This window comes from Equus caballus, chromosome 19 (genome assembly GCF_041296265.1).
Source record: "Equus caballus isolate H_3958 breed thoroughbred chromosome 19, TB-T2T, whole genome shotgun sequence".
In the NCBI taxonomy this organism is placed as follows: Eukaryota; Metazoa; Chordata; class Mammalia; order Perissodactyla; family Equidae; genus Equus; species Equus caballus.
The window spans coordinates 34,049,335-34,072,347 of record NC_091702.1 but is presented as its reverse complement, the minus strand read 5'-3'; the positions used below and the strand labels follow the sequence as shown (position 1 = coordinate 34,072,347).

Here is a 23,013-nt window from a genome sequence, read left to right as displayed (position 1 = left end):
ATTTCTTTCCCTCTTTTTCTGTTTTCCTCCTCCTTTATTTTCAAGTGGGGTGGGGGACATAGCAGTTCACAGATTTTGCTCTTTTGTGAGCGAGTTTTTCAAGCTTTCAACTGAATCTTTGGCCTAAGTGGAGTAAAACCATCACGGGCATTTTAGGTATGAAGGCTCCTTAAAACATGAGGTGAGCTGCAAAGAACAGTTGCACAGGGCTGCAAAACAAGTACTGGAAAGCAGAGATTCAGGTTTGGTGGCACCAGAATAGTTTTGCAAATCGGTTTTTTTTTTTTTTAAAAAAATAAAGCAAGGATAGGTTAATTTTAGTATTATTAGATTCAGTATGGTTGCATGAAAATACAATTTTTCCTGTAGATATTTCTCTCTGTAACCCAAATTGCATTAAGAATCTACTGGGAATCATAGAAGAAAAACCTACTTGAAAAAACAAAAACAGCTATCCTCTTATTGCAAGATAGTAGGTGGATATAAGAATCAAACTTAAAGTGTGTTTTTATATAGTAAATCAAATATGATCAGTTTAAACAGCATCAAAAGTTATTGTGAAAAAAACAAGTGTAAAAATGACAGGAATTACGAATGGATAAGATAATTCATAACCAAGAAAGTGATCTTAAATTAAATGGTATTTGCAAAGCAAGATGCTGTCAAATGCCCTGTATTAGTAATCCATTGCTGCATACAAATCACCCCAAAATTTAGCGATTTAAAACAACAAACAGGCGCCAGCCTGGTTAAGTTCACACGTTCCGCTTTGGTGGCCCAGGGTTCTCCGGTTCCGATCCTGGGTGCGGACATGGCACCACTCTGCAAGCCATGCTGTGGTAGGCATCCCACATATAAAGGAGGAGAGGAAGGTGGGCATGGATGTTAGCTCAGGGCCAGTCTTCCTCAGCAAAAAGAAGAAAATTGGCAGCAGATGTTAGTTCAGGGCTAATCTTCCTCACAAAAAAAAAAAAGAAAAGAAAACAACAAACATTTATTCTCTCACACATTTTCTGAGGGTCAGGAATATGGCATCTAAAAGTTTAGCTGGGTGGTTGTGGCTCAGTGTCTTTCATGAGATTGCAGTCAAGTTGCCAACTTAGGCTGCAGTCATCTGAAGGCTCAGCTGGGTCTAGAAGATGTCCTACCAAGCTAACTCACATGGTTGTTGGCAGGCCTCAGTTTCTCTCTGGCTATTGGCTGGAGGTCTCAGTTCCTCACAACATAGGGCTTCTCCATAGGTCTGTTCACAGCATGACAGGCTTCCCTGAGTAAGTAATCCAAGAGACTATGACACCACACTGCCTTTTGCCAGTTATACATCATCGCTTCCGCCTTATTTTGTTCTTTGGACGTGAGATGCTAGTCCAACCCGCTCTCAATGGGAAAGGATTACTCAAAAGGTGAATACCAGGAGGTGGGGATCATTGGGAGTCTTCTAGGGCTTGAGTAAATCCATCAGGAAAAGTTAGCAAATCAAGGGGAGACTTGGTTGATTGAGAGCTTATACTGAAAAGAATAATTCCCTTATATTAATATTCATAATTAGCCACTTTTGGAGTAAAACTGGAACTCCTTCTAAAACAACAATAATAACAGTTACAGATTAATGAATCCTTTTATAATCCTTATTTAATTTTCACAACACCTTGGAGAGTGAGGGAGGCAGATACTACTGTCCTTATTTCGTAGATTAGGGACTGAGGCCCAGGTTATTCAGAGTGTTTAGACAGGGTCACATATTTAGCATTCAACATGAGTTTTTTTTTTTTTTCTTTTTCACTTCTTTCTTTTCTTTCCCCTGAAGATTGATGTCAATTACTTCTCCTTTTTATAAAACACAATTTAATTGTTCCCTTTCAGTCATATCTGAAAGAGCTGATTTTTTTTATGCCTAATTGGAGAGTTTAAAACATTGTTCTTATAGTGTCAATAAAGATGTTTGTCACTTTTCTGCCAGCAGCAAGAGTCCTTTTTGCTATTTTTGTAACTGGGTGAGGTCTGATTTCTCCAGAATTGTGCCATTCTGCGGTTAGCCATGGTCTACAAGAGGAAAATATATTTACTCTTCTTTAAAATCATTGGTTTTCTAAGAAATATGCTATTTACTATACCAAATCTGAGTAAATCTTTTTCAGGGAAAATGCAGTGGCCACTTTGATATCAGACAAGGCCAATTCTCTCCCCCACTAAAAATGTAAAACCTCAGGCCCTCAAGTCTTTGGTGCATACCTTTACTATACATTTGTTTCTTGAAGAAATTTGATAGTGTTTTTATACTATTTTTGGTGTCAGACATGTCCATGTCAGTGTTGAATGATTCATTCTGTATGAGCATTTTGCCAAACTCGGGTAAACCTATCAACTTGGCGTATGGAATGTCCCAAATTACTTTGACTTCAGTCAAATACGTATTTCAATGGTCATGTCTTTAAGTTCCTGTTGGATCTCCATGCTCACTTTACTTGCGTTATGTATTTCCATAACCCATTTAGCCTTTTGTTTAAAGGTCCTGATAAACATGAGAGTTAAGTGAAGTGAGAAGTTATTTTGGTTGTTTCCTTTTGAACACGTATGGACTGAGGCTTATAGAATGTTAGAGTTTGTTAGGAGTGCCTGCTCTTTAGGAAAGATAGATGTTTAGCAAAACACTAGGGGTAAATATAAAATTAACTTTTCTATGTAGTTTCTATGTTCTAGTCAGCCAGAGTATATCCTGAGTTATCCTTCACCTGCGTCTCTCCGTTTTTGTATTCTTTGAGTGAATTGTTGACCTCTCCATAGTTAAAAATCTTGATGCGATGTTTTTTTCCACAAAACAATCAAATGATTATATTAAAGAATTCTTTTTTCTTTAGAGAGAACTCCTCAACTGGCTTCAGTGAACAGACTGAGTTTAAGATTTATTTCACATTTTTATCTTCAAGAGTTAGGAAGTTAAAGGTGAGCATGAATAAGGAATTCTGTGAGCTCAAAAGACCAATGTGATAATTAACTACACCTTATTTATTATTGTAGTTTTTTAAAAATATTTTGACTGCCTCTAGATATGCACCCAAAGAAATGTATTTTTTCTCATTCTTCCTCAGTGACTTCTTCTTCTTCTTATAATCCCAGCCTGGGGGAAAGATAACAGGGAAAATCAGAAGTCATCTGGTGGCCTGAACCACCTCAGCTGACCTGCTTAGTCTCAGATAATCTCAGTTATTCCTCCTCAGTTTGCTCCTCCAACTGATTTGTTTTTCACGTCAAGAAATGCAGCATTTTGGGGGCCAGCCTCGTGGCGCAGCAGTTAAAGTTCATGCTCTCTGCTTCTGCGGCCCGTGGTTCTCTGGTTCAGATCCCAGGCACGGACCTATGTATCACTTATTGAGCCATGCTGTGGCAGGCATCCCACATTTAAATAGAGGAAGACGGGCATGCATGTTATCTCAGGGCTGATCTTCCTCAAAAAAAATAAGAAGAAAAGAAATGCAGGATTTGGGGTAGAAGAGAACATTTCCTACTTGGTAACCTGACAGAGTCCATTTCCCAGGCCTCCTCACAGAGCCACACAAGTGTATCTGTCTACAAAACACCTCATCACAGGAGCTGTCCACAGAGTTAGGACAGCTATTCCTCTGAGCGTCCCTCCGTGTGTGGTTGGATAGCCTTTGGAAACATACTGTTCTCCTAGATTTTCAGAAGTGCTTCTAGGCTAGTGTAATTGATGTTTGAACCTCAGACATTCACTGTTGTGTCCAACAGCCTAGGAGCCTTATAATGTAGAGTGTATGTGGTTGGGCATTTTCCATCATCAAAGGCTTCGGATGCTCCTCTGAAAACACAAGCAATATCAATTTCTCTGAATTTAGTTGACACTGTTCAATTCTTGACCTACGGTTATAGTTAGAATTAAATACACTGAGGCCTGACTGATTCAGACTAGTTGGGGTTATGGGAGTATCAGTGATAATATGTAGACTATCTGAATGGGTAGATTTTTAAAAGATTTAGATTACAATTAAGTATTGTAACCTGAGTAAACTAACAAAATGTTGCTGAAGAGCAGTGCTGCTGGACCTTCTTATTGAATAGGAAAAATGATTGTATTCATCATATCAGTTATATATAAATACTTCTGAAATGTGTTTAAATAACTTATTCTCTTGAGTAGTTTAAATTTCCCTCTTGAGATCTTATTTGTATTTATTCCTTTGTTGAATAAGCACCCTTTCCCCCCTTTATGAAGAAAAGGTAAATTTCAGTTCTGTCCTGTTACAGTTAGAATTAATGATATTTCTCTATTCAGTGAACTATAATCTTGATTCTTTTTGGCTTTTCAATGCCCTTGAGATGCAAGTAGTTAATAACTAGATACCTTCCTATTCCGGAAGATTTTAGGATAATGCCTTTCTAATTTTCATATGACAGGAAGTGGTTAAAAATATGTCCGTTCAAGAGAGAGAGTTCAATTTAAATCATGACAATCCAGTATTACTTGACAGAAAATGAAGGCAATTTTGATTAGAATAATCACAGCTTAATAAAAGGGAAATATGTCTTTTTTCAGTACTTTTGTTTGGGAATATTCATCAAGAAGAATCTAATAACCAATAGTACTTTAAGGATTTTATTTTTCAGTTTTCCTTTTTCTCCCCAAAGACCCCTGGTACATAGTTGTGTATTTTCAGTTGTGGATCCTTCTAGTTGTGGCATGTGGGATGCTGCCTCAGCATGGCCTGATGAGTGGTGCCACATCCATGCCCAGGATCCGAACCAGTGAAACCCTAGGCTGCCAAAGCGGAGCACGTGAACTTAATCACTCGGCCATGGGGCCAGCTCCCCAATAGTACTTTAATTTGGGGGCTGTTTATTTTTTATTTTTTATTTTTCCTCCTTCTCCCCAAAGCCCTCCAGTAGATAGTTCTATGTTTTAGTTGTGGGTCCTTCTAGTTGGGGCGTGTGGGACGCCACCTCAGCAGGGCTTGATGAACAGTGCTAGGTCCGTGCCCAGGATCCAAACCGGTGAAACCCTGGGTCACCAAAGCAGAGTGGTGCAAACTCAACCATTCGGCCACAGGGTCATGGGGGCTGCTTTAATGTTTGATCATTTGACATTTGATTCTGTACTACCCTTTAAAGGTAAAATTTAAGTACTCTTTAGTTTGATTTTGTTTTTGTTTTCCTCCCCAAAGCCCCAGTACATAGTTGTATATCCTAGTTGTAAGTCATTCTGATTCTTCTATGTGGGATGCTGCCACAGCATGGCTTGATGAGCAGTGTGTTGGTCCACACCCAGGATCCAATCTGGTGAATCCCCAACCTTCAAAGTAGGGCATGCAAACTTAACCACTGGACCACGAGGCCAGCCCCTACACTTTAGTTTAAAAGAAGTATTGTGGGTAACTTCTAAGATGGCGCCTACAAGCTACTTTATCAGAAATACGATGATAACCTCCAGTATCCAGCTCTTAAGCAGAAGAGGCTACCTACGAGCTGTGCTCTAGTGGGAGGTACACAGCCTGCAGTCTGCTAACCCCTCCTACACTGGCACTCCAGGGGGTCCTTTCAGCGTTTAATGTCTACATTTATTTTAGTTCTTCTCACAGCAAAAAAGTGTTTGTGAGTGTTCTCATCTTGGGCAAAGCTTTTACTTCTGGATGTCTTCTCTGTCAGCGGTTTTTAGAGATCTACCCTTCATTGATAGTGCTTCAGTCTGGTTGATGGGTGTATAAGAGGGATTCTATGCCTAGGTGGTGATGTTGCATTTGGGGTTTTTTTTCTTTTTTTAATTTTTTTTTTTTTTGAGGAAGATTAGCCCTAGAGCTAACTACTGCCAATCCTCCTCTTTTTGCTGAGGAAGACTGGCCCTGAGCTCACATCCATGCCCATCTTCCTCTACTTTATATGTGGGACGCCTACCACAGCATGGCGTGCCAAGCGGTGCTATGTCCGCACCTGGGATCTGAACTGGCGAACCCCAGGCCGCGAAGTGGAATGTGCGCACTTAACCGCTGCGCCACGAGGCTAGTCCCAGCATTTGGGTTTTGAAACTAGTGCCTGCCAGCTCTCAGTTACCTTGGCCAAATCAGTTGCTGAATGTCAAATAATGTCTGAATAATTTTAAAAGTGGTTTTGAGACTCAGTAAGGAATTCAAGTTATTTCAACTTAGAAGAGCATTACTTGAGTACCTACTACGTGTTTAGCCAGAGTAGGGTACAAGGCATAGGGCACAGGCCACAGAGCGTAAGGCACAGAAGAAGCCAGCCCTCAGTCCCTACATTAATGAGCTAGGCTCTTAGGAGTCTTCTCCTCCTCTTCTTTCTAAATCTACACCAGCTTAATGTGTTACCATATTTCTGGTTAGTCAGGAACACTAAATGCCTGTGGTGTGTTAAGCCTGGAATGGGGATGCTACTTAGCAGAAGACCGGCAGTCTGAACCTGACCTCCCCTCTCTACGTGTGTGCAGCCCTGGGGTGCATTAGGTTTACCTTCCAGATTAGATTTTTTCATTACCTACTCTCAGGTATCCAGCAGCGCCTGTGTGTGAGGCGTTGGGCTAATTGTTGTAAAAAGTACAAAGGTAGATAAACCACGAAACCTGCCTTCGGTTTGGAAGTAAAATTAACCTCTAGTTCCTGATCATTCCTGTAATGCCTGGGGACAAGGTCCAGATGCACCCTCGTGGGGCAGAGAATGCTGCGCGGGTGGGGAAAAGTTTGTTGTGGACAGTGGGAAAATGGCAGCTGGGTGGCCCTCTTGAAGATCCATCTAAAAGGCCCAGTCCTGTGTGAAACTCCCCCAGGTTCTTCCGGAACGCTCCCTCTCAAGGGGCTCAGCTGTCACCATCTGACTCTGTAGTTACTTGTGTGCAGGGCAGTCCTGCCCGATAGCCTGTTGACTGCTCTGGGAGGAAAGGAATGACTTACTCGTGGTGTGTGCCCAGCCATCACATGGGAGGTGCTTACGAATGGTCAAATTGGATCGTGTCAGATTTTACAGTGGTTTAACTTTAGTAACTAAAATTCTCAGGGAATGGTGCATTCTGATAAAACTAAGTTACCTGTTTTAATTGATGGTTAAGCAGGAAATCATTCTCGTTGACCCACACTGTTGAGAGCCTTACTAAAATCTTAGACCACTCCTTATTGAGTGGTATCTATTTATAAAAATATAAAATATTTTTATAATATTAATTTAGAATAACTATTAATATTGTTCAACTAGAGAAAGTATAGCACAGTGATTCTCAATGTGGCCCCGGGAACATCAGCATCATCTGGCAACTAGTTAGAAATGGAGATTTCCATCCCAACCCAGACCTACTGAATCAGAAATTCCCAGGTGGGGTCCAACAGTCTGTGTTTTAACAAGGCCTTTAGGTGATTCGGATGCATTGTCAAGTTTAAGAGCCTCTGGTATAGGGCAACCATTCTGAGCCCTGGATGTATGTTATAATTATTGGGGAGCTTTAAAAAAAAAAAAATACAGTACCTGAGCCAAACTCCAGAACTTCTGATTCGGTTGGTCTGGGGTGGGACCTAGCACAGCTATTTTTTTCAGTGCCCCCATGTGATACCAGTGTGCAGCCAGAGTTGAGAACCACTGATGTATGGAGTCGAACAGAAATTTGGGACTTACTCCTCTCTATCCTCTGCAGCTTGCTTAAAAAAATAAATCCAAAATAATGCTTCTTTCTCCTAAAAGTTGGATAAAGAAAAACTTACAGTTATGTTTTGCTTAATCAGGGTTTTATTAAGCAGGTAGTCAAAACTTTTCATGGTATTGCATTAATAAAAACTCCCACGAAAGCAGATGTTTTAAAGCCAGTGATATTTTCCCATAGGAACAATGTCATATTTGGGTGTTAACTTCCTGATCAAGGCCTTGGCATTGAATAAATCATAGATGAGACCAATAACATGTCATAAAATCAACGATACAATAATTATAAACCTCTGGAGTCATTTAAAATAATACATTCTGTTCCAAGTCCAATAAAATCAGCATAAATGTAGTACACAACCTAATATCTCCCCCAGTCGTCTAGGTCCTGCAGAAAGATGTGTGAGGTCATAGGAAACACAATTTTCTGAATCTCATATGTAATAAATGTTAACACTGTTTGCATGCTTAGAATTTGGAAAGGGAAGATCTGGATAGCCTAACTTTCTAAAAATTTCCAAGGAAGTCTTGAATTGGATGCCTTTCCTCCAGTAGTCTTCTCAGGAGTACGCCTGGAAGTGGATGAAAACACTGGGACACAGTCATGTCTTCCATTGTTGGAGGTGGTGATAATGTGGATGTTTCTGTCCCTGAAAAGCACTTTTTAATGAAAGAACTGATCCAAGATTTGTCTTCTTAGCCTTACTTCCTTCAAAGTTTTACCTGTCAGTAGAAATAAAGGTAAGAGAATAAATGGTGTGATCAGTCCACTTCCCACTTAACTGAAAAACTATAAGTTAATTGTTAAATCATTAGGGTCTATGTTTTGAGAGAGGAACTTCAGATGTTCTCTTTGGAGTGGCCAAGTTGGCATAGGCTTGTGAGAGTATGGGCAAATGGTGAGGTAGAAGGAGCCTGTACTTGGGGCCAGAAGACCCAGCCCAACCTGGCATTGCTCCTGACACCCCTGTGGCTCCTGACAGGACATCTCCTTTCCTACAATGTGAGCATGAACGCACCTAACTCACAGGATTACTCACAGGATTGAATAAGTTAATACAGATAATTGTACCCAGCATAGGAGGGTTTCTAAAAAAGTTACTTAAACTAGTTGAAATATTGATTGGTGAAACAGACATGAGGTATTCTATCTGTATCTTGCCTTTCTTGTCCCTGGAGTAGAAAGCCTGCTTCATGGTGGATAGCCAAGTAGATAGAGTTCTGGGAAGCCGGGGGAAACAGGGTCGGAGGTATTGCTCACCCTGCAGATCCTTCCTGGGAAAGAGAGTAATGTCCACAGTCTGGGTCGTTAGGAAAGACCCAGGAATGGCTGGGGTTTGGAGTGTGTTGTTGGTGTCTTACCTGTAGCTAGGTCTGCATTTTGACTCAGAGTGCATCGTCAGTTAGGGATCTTGGTGACGGCATGTTGCTCAGTAACTGAAGTGTTGTTTGGACCAAACTCTTGTAGCAAACTTTTCTTGGCAGGTATGCACTGTTGACACTAAGCTGGGTGTGCATATGATAGTTTTATATCAACTACTATAAAATAACCAAGTTCGCAGTGACTCAGATTATACAGGTACGACACTCTAGAAGGCAATTATCAAATAAATGTACTACTAGAGAAAATTATTGCCTATTATATTAAATTAGTCTCAGTGATTTTTTTTCTAGCTCAGGAATTCTTCTCATTGTCCCTGGAACTCTTGTCTCAAGAATACACTAAGTTCTTTAACTAGAAACAGTTCTTTAAGCTCTAATATGCTTGGTAATTTGAGCAGAAGTAAAGGAAAATAAAAAGTGTAATCCTCTAAGTAAGTTTTTCCATAGATTCATAGAACCCACAGAATCCATAGACTTCAGAGATTATCTGGACCACTTTCTCCTCCCTGTGACCTCAGAGAGGTCAAAAAGCGTGTCCCATGTTATGGTGGACATTAATACAAAATCCTCCTCCTCGCTGTCATTGCTGTGCTTTTTCCTCTACCTCATACAACCTCTAGAAGATTTCTCATAAAAATTGTTGTTTTTAAGTAAAGATTAAGTTCAGGAACAAAACGTTCAGTATTTTTCATTTTCTTAAAGAATTCACTAGCCAAGATGATTTGGTCTCTTCTTTGTCTCCTTTGGATACATTTCATAATAGCACTGATAGAGCATATGATCTAGCAATTTCAATCCTGGGTATATATACCCAACATAATTGAAGGCAGGGACTGGAACAGGTATTGTACAACTGTGTTCATGGCAACATTATTCACAGTAGTTAAAAGGTGGAAGCAACTCAGGTGTACATCAACAGATGAATGGATAAACAAAATGTGGTATCTCCTTACAATGGAATATTATTCAACCTTAAAAAGGAAGGAAATTCAGAAACGTGCTACAACATGGATGAACCTTGAAGACAATATGCTAAGTGAAATAAGCCAGTCAAAAAAAGACAAATACTGTATGATTCTACTTATATGAGGTACCTAGAGTAGTCAGATTCATAGAGACAGAGAATAGAATGGTGGTTGCTAGGGGCTGAGGAGATATTTTTTAATAGGTACAGAGTTTCGGTTTGGGAGGATGAAAAGTTCTGGAGATGGCTGGTGGTGGTGGATGCATGACAGTATGACTATACGTAATAATACTGAACTGTGTACTAAAAATGGTTAAAATGGTAGAGTTTATGCTATGTATATGTTACCATAATAAAAAATGTTGAGGAGAAAAAGAAGTGACCTCCAAATAAACTCAAGACTTCCAAAAAAACACTAATAGGAAGAGAACTTGTCTGTTCACTGGTACTTGAATGAGACTGTGAAGTCTGCTGGGAAGAACACTAGCCTGGGATCTAGTTCTGGTTCTGTCATTACTCAGCTTTGTGGCCCGCCCCTCGGGCCATTAGTTTTCTCTTCAGTAAAGTGAGAATGTCAACTGGTTCATCTTCAACCTTCTTGCCTGCTCTAGAATTCTGTGAGTCGACAAGTCCTTAGCAAAGAAATTCTCGTTTAGGAACAACTGCCTGTGTGAAGATAAGGAGCGGGACACACCTACAGTATGAGGGCAGACGAATTCTCCAGAACTTGTTCTGATTAACGCTTGTCTGGAGCATGTGTGAAAATAGAGTAAGCATTTTAGTCTGTCCATCTTGCCTCTCTGCTCTCTAGGCAGGACCAGAACTCCGCTGAGCTGTCAGATTCTAGAGTTATATTTTAGGGTCCCATTCCTGCTTTGACACCAGGCCCAGAGACGGGCTGTTTCTCATAGCACCTGAGTGAGTGATTGTGGCATCAGAAATCACTTGCTTTCTCATGTGCCTCAAGGATGGGACTGTTCCTCCCAAGTTGTTTTTATTTTCAATAATCCATGGAAAAGGTTCTCTCTCATCTGGGCTAGTGTGTCTATTATATAAAAGTAGTTTCTTTTTGGTTTTGGAACTTATAATTTGGTACCAAGTTAATCCTTCCCCTTAGGTTTCATGGAGGCTCATGTTCACTTTTATTAAGCATGCCCACTGATTGACAGACTAAAGCTTATCTTCAACACACCCTTGAGTGCCAGGTATGAGCAGCATGTGGATATGTTGGGTAAGAGGAGGTATAGATAGCCTGGCATAATAAATAGAGGCCATTGACTGGGCTAGTTGCTTTATATGGATTATCACCCGTCTCTCAACAGCCCTGTGAGGCAAGTGGTGGCAACTTCATTCCTCAGAAGAGGAGACTGAGGTTCAGGGAAATTGCCACTCTCCCAAGACCGCCAGCAAGAAAGGCAACAAACCTTAGATCCGAATTTACGTCTCTCTGATTGCAAAGCCTGAAGTCTTTCTGCTATACTACACTTAATGTAGGAAGGCATGTAAGTATGCTATTTGAGAATTTAGAACTGAATTATCCTCTCCAATTTAAGAAACAGTACTGGGATCACTAGTTTGTAATTTTTCCCCTTGTAATGCTGAGAGGTGAACAGTTGTGTAGCTCTTGAGCCATGTTTGTGATGACCATGACCAAAGAGTCGAACAGTTCCTCTGTGCCCTTGTGTGTCAGGACAATAGAATATTCTAGCCAGCATAGAGGAGGAAGAGCTGTGGGCTGCTTAGGAGAGGGTCTTAGATGGTTTAGAAACTATCCTGGGAGGCTAATGCTACTAGTTCTTCGTAGGTCTATTTATGGTGTCTTTTAGGAATGCTTTGTGTGTGACCAGATACTCTCCTCGTTTTGTTTGCACCTGTGTATTTCTAAGTAATAGTGGCTCTTACTCAATCTATTTTTAACTTCTACTCTAATTTATTATGGGATAGGACTTGGAGTTTATCTTCTCTTCCTAGTCCACTCATTAGTCATTCAGTTAGGCTAATTTAATAAGTCAAGATAAGAAATAGAAAGAATATTATTTGCTATTACTAGTTGAGGGTGTGTCCCCTTTGTGTGTCGCCCCTGCTCCCCATGTTTTTTCCTAAGGCTAATGTGATATCTGACACATAATTGGTATTCCATGGATGAATGGATGGGTAGATGAAAGACCTTGCAGTTTTTAGAGAATCGTTGTTTATATCTTAGATAGCATCTATGCTAAATGAATACATATGCAGTCTCTTTTTTTACTTTTGATATTGGGGAGAAAGGCAGATACTCAATTCCAAAATTATGCTTTTATTCTCTATATCTGCTGTGTTTGGAAGGGTCATTATTTGATGGTATCTGAAACCAATAAAGTAATGATATGCTTTTTAACAGGATTTGCTATAATTGATGAGGGATTTGTCTACGATCACGTGTTCAAGCAGATGGCAGTAATAGTAATATCTTTAGTAAAGTGGGATTTAGTATGAGAAGGTGCATATGGGTTTAATAAGGTTCAAAATTAAAGGTGCAGCCACTCTCATCTTCAAATACTTGAATGATCTATATCATATATAAGAATATCACACTGGGGCTGGCCCGGTGGCATGGCAGTTAGGTGTGCACGTTCCGATTTGGCGGCCCGGGATTTGCCGGTTCAGATTCCAGGTGTGGACATGGCACCGCTTGGCAAGCCATGCTGTGGTAGGCATCCCACATATGAAGCAGAGGAAGGTGGGCATGGATGTTAGCTCAGGGCCAGTCTTCCTCAGCAAAAAGAGGAGGATTGGCAGCAGATGTTAGCTCAGGGCTCATCTTCCTCAAAAAAAAAAAAAAAGAATATCACACCTTCCCCCATCTTTCCTTCTCATATTTTCCCATCGTAGGAGAGCCTCCATCGTCAAAGCTGCCCTTTATTCCTTTTCTTTCCCTTCTCCTCTGCCTGGGCAAAGCTCTGAAGGGAGGAGAGAAGAGGAATTAGGAACGTGGGGGCTTGTTCCTGGACCTATAACATTTCTGTTAGAATGGATTTTTCTATAGAAATGATGTTATGGGAGTAATAGGTTATATGATACTGTAAGCTTTTAATGGCTCAGTAGGATACTTAAGTGCATTTTAAAAATCACCATTTTATTAAGTTTTCCATAGTCTTCTCTCACTTTTTCCCACTTTTACAGTCCTACTAAAGATGAACCTCCTGGTGAGCAGATAGGTCCTGTGGAAGTTGGGCGTTCAGATGTCAGCTCACCCTGATATGTACCTGGCGGGGTAGGGACTCTCTTATCTTTATCTGTGCTTCAGCAGCTACTAGTCCAGTGTCTGGCATAGAGGACGTGTCCCCAGATCCTTGCTGAATTAGATTGAATTTAAGGGAGAGAAACTTTTACATTCTCTGTTTTCATCCATGTCAGTTTCTCAAGAACTTTCCTAAGTTGAACTCCTCCTCAGTCCTGGAAGTAGGACGTGCAGTTGGATTTATTTATTGACCCCTTTATTTACTTATTCACCATTTATTGATGACCTGTGGTGTGCCAGGCGGTACCAGGTGCTAAAACCATAGCAGTGGAACAGTTCAGTTCCATTGCCTGCTCTCTTAGAGTTTGTAGTGGGGAAAAAAGGACCATCCTCAGGAGGGCGCTCACTGGGTCTGGGGTGGGACTGTTCTCTAGAAACTGCTATTTTAGAAATGTTTAGACTGACTTTGAATTAGTCTATGTGTCTGGTGGCAGAATCTCTTTTCTTATCTTAAATATCAATGATGAAAAGGTGACTTTTAACAATTATTCAGAATTGTCCTTAAAAATAAATTAATAAAAAACATGATGTGGGCAGTTTGCTTTTACATAGTCTTTGATTAGAGAGTAATCCTTATTTACCTTCTTTTTAAGTAGAGTCTTAAAATAGTAATTGGAGATAATACAAAAATAACCTTTCCCAACTATTCTGTTAGTAAATTATTAATTTTCTGAGTTTCTGTTAAGGCAAACTATCATTTTTCCTTATGCTTTGTGACTAATTTAGTTGCATATTGTTTCTATTCATAGTTCCCCAATCTTAGGTGAAATTGAGCAGATTTAATGGTGAATAGCTTCATCGAGTTTCATATGGGGGAAAAAATCTAATTAAAATCATAAGAAGGAAAGGTAAGAAAATGATAATACAAAACCAGCAAGATAAAGAGTGATTGGGCTGGTGGCTGGGTTGGGAAAAAGTGAAATTTTTTCTTGATATTCTCTTTGTGATGCAAGATTTCTTTCCACAGATTAGTATAATTTACAGAGCTATTTGAAGGGATTACATTCTTAAGAGTTCCCTTAAAGCTCTTTATTATGTATAGCCTGAAGCCCCAGTCTCTTCTTCACACTAGTTTCTGGACGCTCTGTAAAATGTGAAGGGGCTTTCAAGATAAACATAATTTTATTTGTGGATTTTGCGGGGGGCTCACCTCTGTCTAAAGTAAAAATGCTTCAACAGTACGTTATGTCAAGTCTGCCTGTTTAAGGGATTTGAGCATAGCTAGTTGCAAAGAGGTTTAACCTAGTTTCTCAGAGGAAAACTCCAGGTGTAGGAAGGATGAGGAACTGGTCCAGGGTGAGCTGAGGAGCTGGTTACCTTTAGCCTGCTTTCTCCGGATGACGCACTTTATCCTTCCAGGTCGGTCAGCCGCCTCAGCTCGTGTGTTAAGATTCTTGGGTGCAAGTAACAGAAACTCACTTCATCCAGCTTAAGCAAAAGGGGGGACTTTTTCTTTCTTTCTTTTTTTTTTTTTTTACTTAACCAAGCTGCAGGATAAGCTGGATGAAGTTGGTTTTAAGGATATTCAGAACCAGGACTTGAACGCAGCTGTTTATGTCTGTTGGGCTCCTCCAGTCTCTCTCTCCACTTTTGGCTCTGTGTTTTAGTGTTGGCTTCATTTTTCTCAACGGCAGGTAAGGTTCCTCTACATGGAAGGTGCCAAACTATAGATGTTTTTGCAGCCTGTTATCGGGGAGAAAGCAGAATCCTCTCCTCCTCAGCTTAGGTTTGAAAAATCCCAGGGAAGAATTCTAATTGGCCTGGCCTGTGTCATGTGCTCGTGACAGTTCATACAGCCAAGGAGATGAGGTATATGATAGGCTCGACTGTCTTGTGCCCGGGGAAGTCACACAGACCTTGCCCTGAGGGAATTGTTATAAGCAAGCAGCCACAGCCGTTTTTTGCTTTTTTAGTCCATATGGGAGCCAGTTCAAACAATTAGTTAAGATTCTTTCTCTAATCCTTTTAAAGTCTTATTGTTGTTTTTGTCAGTTTATGGACTTTATACCCAGCTAAACTTTAGGCTCGTCTTCCATTTCACTCTGTGTTTTCACAAGTACACAGACCAGCACCCACTGCTGTAGTGTGTTCCGGAGAATTCTGGTTGACTGAGTGACTGAATACCACTGGAATAAGTATGTTGAGTCAGAATTATAAAACTTGAGAGATCAAAGAGATCCAAGATTCCATCTGCTTTCAAAAGTTTCACATATAATATGCTGTCTCCTAAATACGAAGGACCCAGAGGTAAAGCAAGGTGAGCTTTTTTTTTTTTGCGTTTCTAAATATTGAGCCCTGTTCTAGAAACTGAGGATCGTGGGTGAAACAGACAGGTAAGGAAGGTCCTTGTCCTCATGCACCTTACATTTACCTAAAAGATCTTGACAGGCTAACTAGAATGTCAAATTTCTTTAATTTTTGGCTGAAATCCTATCAGTTTAGAGCTTTCTTTTAAGAATGGGCTGACCCATGAATGGATCTGAAGTTCTGATTGTCAGTATGTATCTTTGTATAATTGCTTGAGAAGCAAAACAAACTATTAGTAAGTGATGTTTATTTAGCAGATAAAATCTTTTGAAATATGGCATCTGTTGGAGAAAATAAATAAAAGGAGTTCTTGGTGTGGTAAGAATGACAAAGAGCTCAATCTTTTAAACTGACAGACCGGGATTCAAATCTCAGCAACCTACTTGCTAGCTTTCTAACTTGGGCAAGTTGTCAAAGCTCTTTTTAGCTTCACATTCTTCAGCTATAAAATGAAGATATCTTCTTTATATGGTTTTTGGGTGAGTATTAAATGAAAGTGAAACTTACTTTTTTTAATAACAATTTTTTTATTGTGGTAAAATATAAAATTTACCATCTTAACCATTTTTAAATGTACTTTTCAGTGGTATTAGGTACATTCATATAATTATGCAACCGTCGCCACCATCCATCTCCAGAACTCTTTTCATGTTGCAAAACTGAAACTCTATACCCATTAAACAATAACTCCCCATTCCCCTCTCCACCCAGCCTGTGGCAACCACCATTCTACAAACAGTTACTTTTTTATAAATGGTAAGATCTCAAAAAATGTTAGCTATTATCCCTCTAGATCAGGAGTCAGCAAACTCTAGCCCACAGGCCAAATTTGGCCTGTAGCCTGTTTTGGTAGAGTCCTTGAACTAAGAAAGGTTTTTATATTTCTAAGGGGTTATAAAAACAAACAAAACAAAATGAAGAATATACCACAGAGACAGTATGTAGCCCACAAAACCTAAAATTTTTACTATCTGGTCCTTTACAGAACAAGTTTTCTGACCCCTATTCTAGGCTTGGGTCTAATATATTTTTTGCCAGATCAGGGAATCATGGGGTCCTTTAAGAATTTAACGTGTGCATATGTGTGTGTACTGTTCCACATATCTTATGAATTCTCAACAGGGCCGTGTTGCCCCTAAGGGGGTGAAATTGGTTCTTGGAGGGTGAGAAATCTTAGATATTACAGTGATTCGCAGCCTTCCAAAGGGCCACAGTATATAAACAGATATATAGTATATCTCTGGTATTAAAATTTCTTGGGAGGGGAGGAGTGTTTACAACAAAGGTCTAGTTAGGCTCGTTAGAGGAGCAATAATGAAAAAAGTTTGAGAAACACTGCTCAAGACTGAATTCTGGAAGGCAGGACCCATGTTTTTTGTTCTTTTTTTTTTTTTAAAGATTTTATTTTTTCCTTTTTCTCCCCAAAGCCCCCCGGTACATAGTTGTATATTCTTCGTTGTGGGTCCTTCTAGTTGTGGCATGTGGGACGCCGCCCCAGCGTGGCTCGATAAGCAGTGCCATGTCCGCACCCAGGACTCGAACCAACGAAACACTGGGCCACCTGCAGCGGAGCGCGTGAACTTAACCACTCAGCCACAGGGCCAGCCCCAGGATCCATGTTTTATTAGCCACTGAATATGCTATCGTTTAGCAGAGGATCTACAACGTGTTCTTCATTAAATTTGTTACAGCATAGTTGAATAAATGAAACCCCTGATCTAGTTCAATGACCCATTCAGTCTAGAAATTGCTTTCACAGCAAACTCTATGCACTGAAAATTTTTAAAAATTCTTTATTTTTTCTTTTTGGTGAGGAAGATTGGCCCTGAGCTAACATCTGTTGCCAATCTTGCTATTTTTTTTCCCTCCCCAAAGCCCCAGTGCATAGTTGTATATCCTAGTTGTAAGTCGTTCTAGTTCTTCTGTGTGGAATGCTGCCACATCATGGCTTGATGAGCAGTGTGTAGGTCCACCGAACCGGTAAACCCTGGGCCGCCGAAGTGGAGCACACGAACTTAACCACTGTGCCACCAGGCTGGCCCCTAAAAACTTCTTTTTAACCTTTAAAAAGTTTGTCAAATGAGTACTCTCTCTGATAGACAGATGCTTCTTACTTATTAGACTAGAGTTCTTATTTATTCTTATTTTTTCATCCGTTTGTTATTGACACCATAAAATGAGTTGGGGGTGTTGGGGTGTAAAGACCTTTAACCCTAAAGCTCCATGGAAGGCTCCTCACAGTCATGTCAACTCTAAATTGGGAAGAAAACACAAGTTATATCATTATTTTACCTGAAAACAACATGTGATTTAGAATATGCAGATTTTGACAGCAGGTCACTGAAGTGTCAGGAACTTAGGTCTTCCAGATCTCACCTCACAGGCAAGGACTGTGTCTTAGGTGCCTGTATCCCCAGTGCCTACGTGGCAGGTGGTTAGCAAATGTGTTTCTGGTACTGGCTGTACTGCTGACATTTCTGTGCATGCCTCGTTGTACCCTGGAGTTCTTTCTACCAGCAGTTGTTCTTTGCCTCAGCTTGCTCTCACTCACAGACCCATTCCTGCAGGTAACACTTCCCCTGACTCACTTTGGTCCCCAGTGCCAGCTGGTCTTTCCACCACTCTTGCTGGGTTCGATGAGGACAAACAGCATGTGATTGTTCAAACAGCATTCATTGCACAGGGAAAGTCTTCATGGCATAACCAGTGCTGATGCAGTAGTGTCCTGTTCCGTTGTTGACATATAGCATAGTGTGGTGGAGGGAACTGGAAAAGGCAGTGCCAAGGATTCATGCCTTCTGCTGGGCTGGGAGCTGGAAGTGGTGTCTGGGGAGATGGATCTTCCATTCTAGCCTGGGGGTCTGAGGGAACTGCCTAGAGATCCAGCAGGCCGGTCTTCCTCAAATATTGCTACAAAAATTCCCCTGGGGAGTCAGGAGATATCCACCAAAGTGACTTCTGTGAACATAAAACTTGTCTCCTGTTGTATTTTTTCTTAACATTTGTATGTTTCTAGAAATGTACTCCACCGTACACGTGTTTGCTTTCATTTAAAAATATTAAAAATATTTTAAAACTTTACATGGAATTGATTTTCCACAAGAGTGAGCTACATTCATCCTTTTCCTTGAGCCCACCGCTGTGAACCCCTGGGAAGACTTACGTCGTATATGGAGAAGCATAGCCGGCCTGTTGGTTGAACACAAACTTTGGTCAGTCAAATCCTGGAAGCTGAGGTGTGTTTTCCGGTAAAGTGATAAAAAACAAGAACCAGGTACAGAGGCAGTGGCCTGTGGTTAGAGTGACAAAGCAACAGCCCTCTTAGACTCTCCCTGGTTTATGTCCCTGAGTTTATAATCAACTGCTGGGTTGGAATCTCTGGGAACCCTTTCTCCTGCCTTCAAGGATGAGAACGCCTTTTGGTGACTGGCAATCACAGTGGCCCTGGGGCTCCCCACCAGTGTAAGTCCGTCACGTCTGCAAAGCTCCAGGCAGCTCTGGCAGGGCCCACCACGTTCTCCTTGCTGAGGGCCAGGGTGGAATAGGCCATTCATGGCCTTCTCGGAGCAGAGGCATCAGTGTATTTTCAGTGAGAGTCCAAATGCTCAGAAACCTATATATGTGAGGGATGCATTTACTTTTATTGCTGTTCAGGGAGCAAGAGGTTCCACTCCTGGTTTACGAGTATCTTATGTGTCTCAAATCTGTATCAAATGTATGATAACCTTCAAGCTTATCCTTATATCTGTAAACCTTCAGAAATGGCCCAGTCTTACCATGACATTTTAGTGGAATTAAACTTGAACTAAAAATTATGTAATTAATTACAACTACTCATTGAATCAAGCCTGTAACTTGATAGCACAAGGCCCACAGCTGACAGGTGGTTAATCCCTACTGCATAACTACTACTTCATATGTGTTCCTTAAGATGGGACTTAAAACAATCACAGCAGCAAGACTTTTGGTAAAAATCTCAAGTGGGTACTATTTGGTTACTAAGCTAGTGACTTCTGCCTCCCAGCCCTCAATGTGGGATCCTGGTCTACCTTCATGGTGGCTCCCCTCCTCAAAAGTTCTGCAACCCATGTCTTGTACTTTGACTTATTCTAGTCACTGTATGGACCCAGTTAGTCACGCAGCTACGCAGCTATTTTCAGACAAGACCAGTGTAGCTGTGCCCATTAATTTACATTCTGAGCTTCTGGTGATGGAATAAAATTACTAGCAATAACTGTTTTTTTGATGGCCACCTTCTAAGTGCCATGGTGTAATGGAATGCCCTTTTCAAGCCTTCTCTCAAAATTAGTGGGCAGGAATATAACTTCCTTATAAATGAATGTGAACTTTTAAAACATAGTACTTTAGAGAAAGCCATGATCAAAAGATCAATTCCAAGTAGAGATGGTCAGTAAAACTTATTTCAAGACTCTCTGAAGCAAACATAGGGTGCTGCTGGCCTAGACGAGTCAGTGTGTTAGAGAGGGAAAGGGGTAGATTTGAGAGTCAAATAGACCACTGTTGCAAATTAGCTGTGATCCTAAGTAGGTTATAAATGTCTTCAACTGGTTGTTTTCTCTTGATTTTTTTTGCTGAGGAAGATTAGCCCTGAGCTGACATCTATTGCCAATCTTCCTCTGATTGCATCTGGGTTGCCAACAGAGCATGGCTGATGAATTGTGTAGGACCACGCCCGGGATCCAAACCCCCAAACCCTGGGCTGCCAGGGCAGAGTGCCCTGAACGTAACCACTATGCCATGGGGCTGGCCCCTTCAGCTGGTTTTTACTCATCCAAAAGAAAGGGGGAGAGTTTAATAATTCTCTACATCATTTAAAAGTTCCTGGCACATAGAGGCTCTTTTTAGGAGTCCTTTCTGCTGGGGCATTCTCTTCTACTCTTCCCTCCCCAAAAGAAGAGGGAAGGACTTGTCTTATTCTACTGAGTCAGGGTTTAAATTTAGCAGGATCCCAGAGTCATTACATATATGTTTCAAATGGTTATGGGAAATATGCCTAATATTTGAAATGAGCTGTACTTGATTCATATTTTTAAGCAATATATATCTTCCTCCCAATTCTAAAAAAATTTTTTTAAGGCAGCTAATTCATTTCTTAGTCATACTGTGAACTCCCAGGACCTTATCCCACGAATGCAGCCTTGGTTAGAGCTCTTCATGGAGCCTTTAATGCTTCAAACCCACTAACCTCATTTTGCACGTTTCCCAAAAACAAGCACGCACACACATGCGTGTCCACACACACACACAATTTATGACCCAACTTTTGGGAACAATGTTAAAACAAACAAACAAAATTCTTAGAAAGTTGTGAGGTGCTTAAAATAGTTTGATTTTTAAATGGTTTAGGAGCTTTTCCCATAAGACTTGGTGCTTGCTGCTATAAATAGAGGCATGCATGTGTGTCCAGAGTTGCTCCTCTCTAGTCATAGTGCTTAAGAGGATCAAGAAGTCAGTTGTATTATCTTGATATCTAAGGTCCAGTGTGACCTTTTAACCTTGTTCGTTCCAAACTTTTTAAAAAAACAGTTAACTTCACAAAGCCTGTAAGTCAGACTGAGAATATTTCACATGAAAAGCTTCCGGGTGTCTTGTCACTTTCCTTTATTAAGGACAGACAACTAGATTTCGCCCTACCCCCCAACACTATTTATATTGTCACATGGATTTTTCTAATGGATTATGATAATTGTTAAAGCTGGGAGATGGGTAGCTGTCTACTTTTGTATTGTTTCTTCCATATAAATTAGAACAGACATTATTAAAAACTCAGAATAGCTACAGTTCATCCTTTTTCTACTTTATGATGCGAATGGGGTGGTAGTAGTATTTTTTTCAGTCTCATCTTCTTGGGTTGTTCAAGGCAAGGTATTGGAAAAGAAAAGAAACTCAAAACAGATAATTAGATATGAGATCCCAAAAGTGTATCTGTTATTTGCATTCTAGTATTTCTCCTGAGAGTTTGCAGTCTGAAGCATCTAAAAACTGCCTAAAGTGTAGGCAAGTGTCATATGTAAATATGGCAGCATGGCAAATGCAGTATCATTCAAAGGGCAGGGGACTCGGAATCACAAAGCGGGAGCCAAGGTCTGACTTTGCTGCTCACTAGCTAAAGGGTCCTTGGCCACATCACCCAACCTTTCTGAGCCCGTTTCTTCAGCTACAAAATGAGGACAGTGTGTGTTCTGCCTATCTCTTAGGGATTTTTTTTTAGCTATTATTATTATTATTATTATTATTATACATAGACTGGTGAGTTAGTCATTTATGTAGTATGCTGCATCATCTGTTGAACTAAGAAACTGGAATATGCAACAATAAAAACAATCATGTGATATAACTTGTTCTCAAGTGGCTCATAGACAAATGAAGGAAATACAAAAATGCACAGAAAAACAAACATTACCACTTTTGAAGACATTTTTAAGTAGTGCAAAATATGCACAGTACCAGCTGAATGCATGTGTTGAAAAAAACAGGGAGAAAAAAATGGTCCATCATATTTTCTTTACCTGACCATATTTTCTCTGCATAAACTCATTTAGTGTAAGAAACTATTTAGCTACTTAAAAAATATTTGTCCCACAAGTGGTATACGAATGAATGCATTTTCCTTTCCATAAATAAGCAAATAGAGAAAACGTAATCCTCCTTTAATTTCCCATCCCTAATCCCAGTCCCCTTCACCCCTTTTCAGATGTAACCACTGTTTCCTTTTGGTATCTGCCCTTCCAGACCTTTTCTCTTCCTTTACACATGTATATATGTTCCAGAGAAAAGACTTAATGAAGCATTTGTTTTTCTTTTGTTTTAAACAAATGTTGTTATACTAAGTGGAACATTAGGCAACTTGCCTTTTTTCACTCAACAACATATCTAGGAGAACTTTTCCCTGATCCTGCTCATTCACTTTAACCTCTGCTTACTGTTCTGTACTGTTTGTTTCACCATTCACCATCGATGGACAGTTAGGTTGTTTCCAGTTCCAAACAATGCTGTGATAGATGTCTTTGTAATATCCTATTTGAGCATATATGTGAATATTTCTCTAGTGTAGGTATTGAGAAGTGGAATTGCTAGGTCATAAATTACATACTTTTAAATTTGACTAGTTAATGGCCAATTGCCCTCCCAAGTAAAATGGACATTATTTTTCACACTTCAGTTTCTTGCCTGACTACCTTGAGCCACTTAATTAGGGAAGGATTTGCAGAGGACAGTTATGAGTAGACCAGTGCTTCTTAGACCTTACTGTGCAGACTAATTACCTGAGGATTTTTTAAATGCAAAGTATGATTCAGTAAGTTTGAAATGGGGGCGTAAGATTTTGCATTATTAGCAAACTCCCAGGTGATACTGATAACTGCTGATCAGGGGCCACACTTTGAGTAGCAAGAATCTAGAGAACAAA

General features: G+C 40.3%; 1 protein-coding gene across 4 annotated transcripts in view; it reads left to right on the top strand.

The window, feature by feature from the left end:
• Positions 1–23,013, top strand: part of IGF2BP2 (insulin like growth factor 2 mRNA binding protein 2) — a 146,796-nt gene that overhangs the window by 15,124 nt on the left and 108,659 nt on the right. For 2 of the 4 annotated variants that reach the window (XM_070242669.1, XM_070242668.1), the window contains exon 3: positions 11,320–11,499. The exons of the other annotated variants lie outside the window; for them this stretch is intronic. In XM_070242669.1, coding sequence (XP_070098770.1) covers positions 11,498–11,499 — 2 coding nt within the window. In that variant the 5' untranslated portion in view covers positions 11,320–11,497. The remainder of the gene's footprint in view (positions 1–11,319; positions 11,500–23,013) is intronic. 4 annotated transcript variants of the gene reach the window in all.